Raw genomic sequence first — 11,662 nt, 5'->3', positions numbered from 1 at the left:
CTAATTTTTGTTTGTTAACCTCCAGCCCTGAGGTGTGAGAGAACAGTTGAAAGCCTTGCAGAAGCATATATATAGATCTAAAGTCTCCATGGCAAAACATCAATAGATCATCCGCAAAACAGAAGTGCTTGAGTTGTAGACTTGTGTATTGAGAATGGTATTTAAACCCTTCCAGTTCTCCTACATAGGATAGTATCTTATCCAAGTAATCCATACATAAACCACTTGCTCTTTTTTATTCGACCACTTGCCATCCATATCATGGATAGCATGTACCTTGCTGTGTCTTCTCCTAGCTCTGATATCTTGGTAGAAAACTTTAGAGTTTTCATCACCACATTTTAGCCAAGTCAGTTTGGCTTGTTGTTGAAGCATGGAATAAACCATCTTCTGTGCTTGCTTATATTGTTTCTGAGCCTTTTTTTCGTCAGAACATAGGCTAGCATCCCTAGGATTCTCATGCATAGCATTCTGAATCTCCTTCAATCTGGCTTTAGCTTTACCAGCAGCAGCCTCAGCATCATTCCAGCCATGCCTTTTCATACTTCTAAGAGCAACCTTAATTCTCTTGAGCTTCTGCACAACTCTAAACATAGCACACCTATAAACCTGCTCACTCCATTCCCTCCTTAGAATCACCAATAACTCATCATGTTGACACCAAGAATTAAGAAACCTGAAAGGTTTCTTCAGGTTCACATCAGGATATACACACACCAACATAGGTGTATGGTATACTCTCCTTCAGGAAGTATGTGAACTTCAGCACTATCATATGCATCGAACTAGTTTTGGTTAGCTAGAACCCTATGTTCCCCTTCCTGTTTATTACACCAAGTACAATACCTCCCTGTAGCTTTCACATCATTAATCAGACATTCAGTATTGCATCCAACATAGGAGTAACCTCAAATCTTCTCACTACACTTCCAATCCTATCTTCTGTATGACTCACAGCATTAAAATCACTCAATACCAACCAGGCTCCCACACCCCTGCTATGGACTTGTTTCAGACCAGACCACAATTCATGCCTAGCTACTTTGCTGGTCATTGAAACCATACACAAATGTGCATTCAAACCCAGCTGCCGCAGTCTTAGGTTGCACCCAACACTGAACAAACTGGCTATGTACTACTTTAATGTCCACATTAAATGCATTAGGACACCATCCAATCATAATTCTCCCATTCTCATGGCAACTCATCAAGTTGTGAGTAAAACATCATCCAGCACAAATATTCAAATATAAAATTTTTCATTCTTTTAATGTCACGTAATATCACTTACTTCTCCAAACCCTTTTTTCATTTCCCCCACCCTATTTTTTTTTTCTTTTCGCGTGCGCTCTCTCACACATATCTATGTCGATACTTTGTACCACCAATATAATGTACCATTAAATTCCTCTTCAAGTTAAACTAAAATTGCGACAATCCATCTCAATCACCTTTTGAGAGTTCTACAATTTTGTATCTCCGGCAATTTTGAAATGGGAAAAGATCAACGTCAAAAATCGACATTAGGTAGCTGGCAACAATAAAATGTTGAAAGTAAGGCAGTTTAAAACAACAAACTTTTTATAAGGGAGTTTCTTGCAAAAAAACTTAAAAGTTAAATATAGTTTGTAAAAAAAAAATGCTGATGAAATTTATCTTTCTTCTTCAGAGAGAAGAAAATGCTGCCTTTGTTGTGAAAAGTGTCCCAATTAATTGGGACATAATTTGTAGCAAGTTTCTTTTTTCTTTCAATATCATTTATCCTCTAAAGTTGAATATCTGATTAAATAATTTACCCTTCTGGGAGTTCTACGTGCTGTACTTTGTCGTCAAGCTTTATTGCTCATAATTTATAGATCTATGTATATTAACTCTATACTACAAACACGTGATTTATGTGCAACGCCACAAATAATCGAGGACCAAGTCCCAAAATTTAACTTATAATGGGCAATAATGTGCATATAATTACATACTCGATTTACATACTTTTATGTAAATTGCTAACGAAACAAGGGTCATTTTCGTACCATTATCCTTATAAAACAAGGATACGTTCCCCACTATGCATACCATAAACTAACCCATACAACACATTACACACAGCATGGGACTCCTAAGAGGTATCTCTCTAATATTTCTCCTAGGAGTTCTAGTAATCTCCCATTTCCCTAACGCCAATGCTCATGCATATCCAAACCCAATTAATCTCCTGATGCCCCATTCTGGCTCGGCCGGCCACCGAGTCCCGGGCCTAAACTGCTTGAGCTGGCGGCTGGCCGTCGAGACCTACAATCTCCGGGACTGGAGGACCATCCCGGAAGAATGTGAGGGGTATGTAGGACATTATATGATGGGTTCTCAATACCGAAAGGATTGTTTAGCTGTTACTTCTGCTGCTTATGACTATATTAAGAGCCTCTCGCTCAACAAAGATGGTAAGGATGTCTGGGTATTTGATATTGATGAGACTTCCCTCTCTAATTTGCCCTACTATGCCAGGCCATCAGTTGGATTTGGGTAAGAATGTCAACTTTAATATCCGCATTAATTTCGTATTTTAGATATATTATCTTTGAAAAATCTTAACAAATAAGTTCGCATTTATTATACCAGCCTTCTTTACCTGCTATGTGTGCGAAAATATATACTTCTTCCGTTTTTTTTTTTTTTTTTTTTTTTTTACTTGCAACACTTTTTTTTCCATCAACTCCAATGCAAAATTTGGATAGGAGAGAGATAGAGAGGAAAAAAAAGAGGGCTCCATGTGATTGGAGAGAGACAGATAGAAAGGAAAAACAAAAGTGGAAAGTATTGCAAGTAATTAATAATTTCCCTTTTAGGAAAGTGTTGTAAATAAAAAAAATCGAGGAAGTAAAAAATTAAATTAATTACATATAGGAATTGACTGTGGTACTTTTTATTTTATTTTTTTTTTCGTTTAAATGAAGCATATACTTTATTTTTTTCCTATTTTTTAAATGTCCTCATATATTATAGAGATGCATTTGCTAGCTCAGCAACATTATTATAGTTTGATTTGATGTGATTGAATTTTATTCATAAGATAAAATAAGTAATCAAGCCTATATTGGGTTCGTTTAGGGTGATGGTGAGTGAAAAGGAAGACAATACTACCTCAGTACCTCTAATGAATTGAAAAGGATAAAAGTTAGGACAGAATGGGAGAGTTAGTAAATGTATCACTTGTTCTAATCTCATTCTTTCTTTTTTGAGGGGTATTCTAATCTTATCATCATCAGTTGACATTAAACACAGAAAAAAACTTATTTAATTCTTATCTTACTCTCCTACTACGTTATCTACTACCATATACCTTATGATAATGGTCATGATTGCGTCTTTTGTGATAATTATTAATTAATATATGGATGATGGTGGTTTGGTTCAAGATATGAAATGGAAAGGAAAGGGAAACAAATAAAAAAGGAAAATGGTAATAAAAATTATTATATTTGTTGGGTGTTTGGTTTAAGCTATGGAATGGTAACCATTACTACCAACTAATGAATTTTGTTACTTGAGGAGGAGGGGAGGTAACAAATTGGGGGAGTCCATTATCACCAAGTAATGGTAATGAATTGGCCGGTAAGGGGTTGAACCAAACATGAAGAAAGAGTATCGGTAATTGATTCCATTTCTTGAACCCTAAAAATAGTGAACCAAACGAGCTCTGGTGGAGTCTGAGCACAACTCAAAAACTGAAAGTAAAGTAATTTGGGATGAAGATCGCACGACTTTGGTGTCCTCATTTCTAGAAAAATTCTATCCACAAAATCCATTTTCATACCCGCATGGCATTGCATTATCACTTACTCCGTTAGGACTTTAGGCTTTGGCTATCAAAAAACTGAGTTTTTCGGTTTCAATTATTGGAGATAGAATTTGTAACATATGATAGTATATTTTGATATAGAGTATCAGAATATTATAATTAGGAGTTGCTTAAGGAAACTTGTATATCCACCGTCCACGCCTATGAGCCTATCCCAGCTAATGACTAGTTTTAGAATTTTTTTTGAAACAAATGTTATCACACTTATTCTCATGAAGTATATCACATTAATTATATTCGGTCTAATTATTTTATAAAAATTCTTCCCAAGTATCAAAAAATATTTTTATTGTGTCTTCTGTAATTTATTCTGACATTCATTTTGGGGGGAAAGCTAACACTGTAATTCTGTAAAAAGAGTTTACCTTTGAATTTCTAAGACCTAGTTAGTAATTAAACTGTGACAAAAGGCTATAAAAAAATATGATTTTCCTGAAAAAAAAATATGTTTCCACGAAAATCATAATTGCAAATTTTAGAAAAACATAGAGGGAAAATGAAAAATAAAAGTAGAGGGGTGAGAGTGAATTATGACAAGGAATACAAATTAAAGGAAATTATCGCATTCTCTCCCATAGGAATGAATATGTTTTCCATCCTTAGAAAAAGTTATTTACTATAGTTGAGTGAACTATTTTTCACACCTTCTTAGATATATATAGTAAAACAAAAATATGAAAATCACTTTTGCAATGCAAATTCTAATTTCCTCCCAAATAAACACTCTTTAAAACAAAAAAAAAAAAAACAAAAATAATGTTCAACGATTTTAAGTGAAACAGATTATATAACAATAATCTATTATCAGAGGTCTAAAATGATCTCTCTATATATTAAGGAATGACTCCATATAATACAAATTATATCCCGAATCTTACAACATACATAAATGTAAGCGTTTCTATATAAGATTTTATAAATCAAATTATTGGCCTTTCTGTCAAACTAGCCTTATTTTTGTCTTATGCCAAATTACCTCTAGAAATTTAATAAGGTTGGTGACTTGTCAAACTTAACTTGGTGAAGGACATTTCCTTTTTTTATAAACAAAGCTTTGCTATGCATGATTGGTACTTATGAGCGTTAGGTTAAGATGTATATTACTCCTCAAAGAAATTAGTCTAAATTTTCATTTTAATGTCTAGGATTTTTATCTTAATTCCTTAGAGTTATGGATACATCTGAGACTTCACTTTTTGAGTTTGTCATTAAACCATACTAGTTATTAGGTCTGAGTTATGTCCCAGATATATTGTAGTTTAAAATAATAACACGAAATACAACTTGGTCTGATGGTTAAAACTTTAGTATATAAATTTGAAATCACGGGATCAAAACATATACTATGCAGTTTCTAATTTTTTTTTTTTTTAACATGAATTACATGAACTAAAACTTCTTAAACAAAGCGTCATGTGGCACATTTCCTTATTTAGAAACGACTTTTAATATATTTCTATTAAATAAATTTCTTCTTATATTTTCATTGTTTAGGATCGGACTTGAAGTCAAAAAATTGGTCGTTTAATTACATTGTACTCAACAAATTAAATGCGGCTCATACTTGTTCTTTTTACCGTTTTGAGACCTCTTGTTAATTTTCAAGTGGGATTGACTCGCCCAAGTCAATTGATTATAAAGGTAAAGATGAGGAAGTAACACTTGACATTTCTATTACATTGCATGAAGGTCTGAACTCAAGGATATACACTCTACTTATAATAAAGTGTCAAGATTTGTTTTCATAGAATATTGTAATTTGGTCGACCAATCATTTTCTCGTGATAATATTATATTTAATACTATTTAAGTATCAAGTAAAATTGATATACCACCAATTACCATAATATTTTTTTCCTTTCTGGTCAAACATTCACAGTTATAGTAATCAGAAAAGTGGATCACACACACCTGTCCAAGTTATAATTTTCTTTTCCTCTAATTTGTTTCTAGTTTGAAATGAACTTCCCCAAAGCAAGAAAACAATTAAAATAAAGTGGATAAAATCAAGTGGGTTGGCGTACAAATGATATGACAATAATTTTATGCAGAGCAAATCCATACAACGCAACAGCATTTGACGAGTGGCAAAAGGAAATGAAAGCGCCAGCAATTCCTTCTGTGTTGAGCTTCTACAAAAAATTGGTGCGATATGGTGTCAAAATTGTTTTTCTTTCAGGATCTCATGAGGAGTTTAGACAATTCAAAGAGCGCAACATGAAGAATATTGGATACACTAAGTGGGACATGATGATCTTAAAGTAAGTTTACATTGTTACACATTGTCATTCTTTCCTTTCCCCTAATATATACATTTTTTGTAAAACTAATTAACTTTTAAAAAGATATTTTGTTGGAGTACTTACATTAGACAGTCCAAATATAAGTATATAACAACAAAAAGAATACTTTATTAGACAATCCAAATTCCCTATTTTATATTATTTTGCACGGATTATCTCATTACATTTAAAAAACTTAATTTTGATTAAAAAAATAATACCTATAGTTTTTTATAAATTTGATAAGTTAATTACAACTGATAGAGTATAAATCTATTCCTGGGGCCTCAACCATCAGCTTAAGCTTTTGGTTGAGTTGGTCCTTTGACATGATATCAAGAGCCAGTGTGACATAGAGGTCACGGGTTCGAATCTCATCACCCCCTCATTGCTAAGTGGAATATTTAGCGCCAGGTATGAGGGAGACCTGTGCTGCATCCACACTTCAAGCCCAAAGGGCTCTTGCGTGAGGGGGCGTGATAGAGTATAAATCTATTCCTGGGGCCTCAACCATCAGCTTAAGGTTTTGGTTGAGTTGGTCCTTTGACAACAACATCACATTCACTTGGTCTACAACTTATCCAAATTTCCGACCTGTTGATGAGCATTGAACCCACTAGAAATGGCTAGAAGACAAATATATTCATAATAATTGAACACCACTTGCTCTTACTTAGAGCACATATATATATACTAGCCTTCATATGCACGCGATGCGTGCGTTAATTTTAAAATTTGTTATTTTATTAGATACTCCATTCATACTTTATTTATGATTAAACTTAAATGTAAAAAATTCAACAGTTAGATGAATTTAGATATATTAATTCGCTAATAATGTAAAAAAAATAAAAAGGTTGTGATTGATTGTTAACATTAAGTTTTTGTGAATGAATATTGAACAGATCGAAAGAACAAAAATAATGAGTTGGCTTAACTGTATTAAAGAGTATCAAAGGTAGTGAATGTTCAGACTTTTCATGTGCACGTTATGTATGCCATCTTTTTTATAAGGTATAAATATTTGTCCATTTAATTTTTGATTGAAGTATTTGATGCATATACCATTTTAAACTTGTTTTAATGGTAAGTTGAAATGAGAATTTTTAAATGATTTGCTTTTGTAATTTTTTTCATTCCACTAATTAGATCATTAAGGGTATTTTAGTCACTTCAAAAGAGGATACCACACCTCCTCCCTTGGCTTATATAATTGAGATATAAGACACTATGAAGCACGGGTACGCCTCCTGAAGGCCGAATCCCGTACCCGGTACGGATACGGTACGGGGACGGTACTGGGACGGCTAGGATTCGTCCCCAAAACGAACTAAAAAACCTGGGTACGTTGGCTGCTCTTGGGTACGGCCAGGCAAAATTTGGGTACGTCTTGGGTACGGTTGGGGCCTGTGGAAGACGTACCCAGCCTTGTAAAACTCAGATCTAGGGTTTTCTACAATTTCCCCCAATTCTATTATCAGCCTTTCTCATTCTCATAGAAGCTGTGCAACCTCTTTCTCTCCTTCTTCTTCACCGGCAAGCATACTCTAATCTTCACCGGCAGCCTTGTCATTTGTAGGCTGTAGCCATGCTCGACCTTTTCTGGTTTATTTTTTCATTTTTGAATGTGGGGAAGGGGAAGGGGAAGGGTTAAAGTTAAAAGAGCACGTGAGAGTTAGATAGACAGCTGTATTCTCCTTGGCAGAAGAGTGGTGTAGTTACTGTAGTACAGGTACAATACAGCTGTCCAGCATATTTTAAAAAAATAAATAAAGTTGTTTCTCTTACTGTTTATCTTTCTTTCACTTACAGTTTTATTTTTCTACTAAATGGAATTATCCTATATATAAGTTTATATTCTAGGAAGGAAAACTTATCTTTCATATTGTAATATGTATGTCTTTTAATATTTTTTTAAAAAATTAAACTGAAATTTATGTATAAAAAATTTAACGTAATATCTTCATTAAAATATATTACATTTTTATTTTTTGCCGAATCCAAGCCGTACCTGTTTTCAGAAATTTTAATTTTGCCGTTTTACGTCCCCGTCCCCGTACCCGTATCCGTCCCCGTATCCGTATTGGTGCTACTTAGATAAGACATATATGTAACAATACACATTTCTTAGCACAAATCATACTAGAAATCAGTAAAATACTATGTAAGCATAATCATTGATTTATTTATTTCATTGTTCTACAAAAGGCAAGCAAGTGAGTCAAAACTGAAAGCTGTGGAGTACAAATCAGCGCACAGGACAAAGCTAGAGAAAATGGGTTACAGAATAATTGGAAACATGGGCGACCAGTGGAGCGATTTAATTGGGGATCATCCTGGGATGAGAACCTTCAAGTTGCCTGACCCTATGTACTACATCGGCTGATTTTATTTCCAAGTTTTAGTAAAATAATAATAACACTACTTGTAGTGGAAAACATTTGTGGGAGGTTCCATCCTTTATTTTCCAAATTTTATCGAGGAATTCTTATGATTGATTGTCTTGTAATTGTGATTTCTGAGGTTATGTTTATGTAAAACTTATGTTGTCTTGTAATGAATTCTCAATCTAACTTTTTGTTATCGTGGAGCTATGCCTTAAACGTAACAAATCATCATATCAATTTCATGAAAGTTTTAACTTATGATGTATATATAATATCATTCTAATTAATCTTAATACATGGTTCTAAACACAAAGAATTTTTATCATACAACCGGGTGTACCATGCTCGTGGTACACCCAAGGCTATTTTTTTTGCTCATTGCTTATTTGAAACCTCGAAATGAGCATATATAATGACAAAATAGTTAGCTCCAAATGAGCAAACGAGAAAATAATAGCTTTTTGTTAGAGGATATTGGACCGTAGGTCTATATCTATGGACAAGGCCCATTAGGTTAAATTTAGTATTTACCCAACATCTTACCCTGCTCTTGATACCATGTTAAATTAGAGAGAGAATAATATGATGTTATTATTGCTTGTTTTGTATCATAAAGATTACAACCTTTTATATAGAGAAACATAACATAAATTTAACCTAACACAACTTAACCTAATGGGCCTTGCCCATAGATATAGACTTACGATCCAATATCCTCTATCACTTTTGTGTACCATATACATGATACACTGGGTGTATGATGAATGCACTCCTAAACACAAAACTAAAACAGAAACGATATACTAAACAACATATATCGAAAAGCTTCAAGGATGTTGCCCCCACCCCCATCACGACGTTTCTCCCTTGATCCCGATTAGCGTACATGCTTGGTTAATCCCAACGCCAGATAATTCAAGGCATATTTTAATAAATTCTCTTATGCTAATAAACCAAGATAAAAAAGCCAATTAGAAAAGAAAAATTATATCTTCAAACCCTCCTCTCATAATCCCCCGATAAATTGGAACATTATTATGGGCGGAAACCCAATCAATTATACGGTGCCACTCCATTATCTAGTATACCTTTCTTCGTTCTTTTAGTTGTACAGTATTAACAAACTTCTTTTAGAAGTGTTTTAGCATTACTGTATTTGTAATATTCATATTGTATACTCCCTCCCCTTCTTTGTACTTTGTACTGCCTTCGTGGCTCATATGGATAAAAAAAAATAAAAAAATATTGTATAGGGCCAAATTATTAGCCAACGAATTTTAGAAAGTTACTTGTTGTTAGCCCTCGGTTATACTCCGTGTAATGGAAATTTTTATTTAATAATATTATATTTTGAAATAATAGCATCAAATATCACTTAGTTTAGTGTTTGAGACTTTAATTATAAGCTTGATGTTACGGGATCAAATATTATATACAATGCAATTTCTTATTTTTTATTGAGCGTGGATTAAATGTAACAAAGCATCCTAAAGGAGAGTGTCATGTGACTTTGTTCTTTGTTTAGGAAAGCCTTTTAATATTGTAAAATACTTTGTTTCCTTATTACACATCATATAAATTACGAAGCTAATTGTAACGAGCAGGACAATCAAATCTTAGTAATGTGAACGTTGGTTAACTTACTGCCTATTCATTTTCTTTTTTTTGTTTACAATTCTCAGGTTCAACTATGACTAGGGGTACTAATCAAGTTGAGCAGCTTGTGAGCTACTCGAACTCGACTTGGTCATAATACGCTCGGTCAATACTCAACTTGAAACCTTGATAAACAAGAGTTGTGCATGACCCTACTCGAGAAACTCGTGAGCAGCTAAATTATTTTGATTATATTTTTTTTTTAGAATTTCATTATATTTAAATTTAATATAAAAAAACATCCATATTAGCTAAATGTTACAAGTAGAAAAATAAGGTGTTTCCATATCTATAATATTGAATATATGATCAATCAAATAAAAAAACAATATCCTTCCATACCTATAGTATTGAAAATATGAATCAAATAGCTTTTTTTTTTTATCCAAATTAAAATGAAATTAAGTGACTCCTTAACAAAAGAAGCATCAACTTGGAAAAAGAGGAAAGATGAAGAAAGCAGCAAAACCGTGGAAAAGGTGTAAAGTGGGGGAAGCATTAGTCCTAGATCGATGAATTTATTATAAGATGAGAGCTATTAAGGTCAATAAAACATTATGCTTACCCAAGTAGTTTATCCATGTCTCTTTATGGACCTAGTAATGTATACTACTATTATAAATGAGCCTTTCTAAGGTATGAACTTAAATGATGACATTGATTTGAATCTTTACATTGAATTTTTAATTTAGCCGGTTGGGTTCGAATACGTACTTGAGCCTTTAGAGCTTGAGTCAAGCAATCGTGTTGAGCTAATTAAGCAAATCAAGTTCGAATCAAATTTTGAATCGAGCTACAACAAATCGCAACAAGCCCAAGTTGAGCAACAAGCCCAAGTTGAGCATGGGTCCGATGAGTTCAACAGGCACGAGTTAAGCAGTTTTTCGATCGAGTCGAGCAGAACCTTGCTCGCAATTAACTCGATCGATTAGCAATTCAACCACGACAATATAAATTCCAATCTTCAGTAGTCAATCTGATGTTGAGAATAGTATGACTACTTTTGAGTTAATTATAGGATTTTTCTGCGAAAAACTACCTTATAAATTCTTTTTTTTTTTTTTTGCGAAAAACTACCTAATAAAAAAATATCGTGAAAACTACCTAATAATTTTTTTTGTTATATAAGACTACCTTGCACCGGGGTTGGGGAGGTAACTCAGATCTCTGACATTGTTCATGTCACGTCAGTTGCACGTGTGTTTTAATAAACTCCTAATTTTAACTTCTTCCCCTTATTTTGCCAATTTTTGCACCCTACTCATCACCAGAACCAGATAACCTGTGTGATTCATTCAACTCCTCCTCACTAGACAACTTTTAATGTTTATTTCTTGTCTTAAACATGTACAGACCCCTTTTGTTGGCCATTATCCCCACCCAAGCTCCTGGTTACACTTTTATATATGTCCTCATAAAATTCTCAACAAATATATCATCATCACTCTCATCCTCATAATCTCCATCATTTAAGACTACAT

The 11,662-nt window shown here is 33.5% G+C and overlaps 1 protein-coding gene across 1 annotated transcript; it reads left to right on the top strand.

Annotated features, from left to right (window-relative positions):
• Positions 1 to 2,060: 2,060 nt before the first annotated feature.
• LOC104903733 (acid phosphatase 1) lies at positions 2,061 to 8,721 on the top strand. Its single transcript, XM_010691844.4, has 3 exons — positions 2,061 to 2,520; positions 5,908 to 6,117; positions 8,347 to 8,721. The coding sequence occupies exons 1-3, from the start codon at positions 2,108 to 2,110 to the stop codon at positions 8,522 to 8,524; spliced, it is 801 nt and encodes a 266-aa protein (XP_010690146.2). The 5' UTR covers positions 2,061 to 2,107; the 3' UTR covers positions 8,525 to 8,721.
• Positions 8,722 to 11,662: the final 2,941 nt, after the last annotated feature.

The sequence above is a fragment of the Beta vulgaris genome, chromosome 9 (genome assembly GCF_026745355.1).
Source record: "Beta vulgaris subsp. vulgaris cultivar EL10 chromosome 9, EL10.2, whole genome shotgun sequence".
NCBI lineage: Eukaryota > Viridiplantae > Streptophyta > Magnoliopsida > Caryophyllales > Amaranthaceae > Beta > Beta vulgaris.
The sequence above is the reverse complement of the archived record's forward strand: the minus strand, read 5'-3'. Positions and strand labels throughout refer to the sequence as shown.

Coding starts and splice junctions, on each gene's coding strand:
- LOC104903733 (XM_010691844.4), top strand. CDS start 2,108: ATGGGACTCCTAAGAGGTATCTCTCTAATATTTCTCCTAGGAGTTCTA. Junction 2,521..5,907: donor AGGCCATCAGTTGGATTTGG/GTAAGAATGTCA, acceptor AATTTTATGCAG/AGCAAATCCATACAACGCAA. Junction 6,118..8,346: donor TGGGACATGATGATCTTAAA/GTAAGTTTACAT, acceptor GTTCTACAAAAG/GCAAGCAAGTGAGTCAAAAC.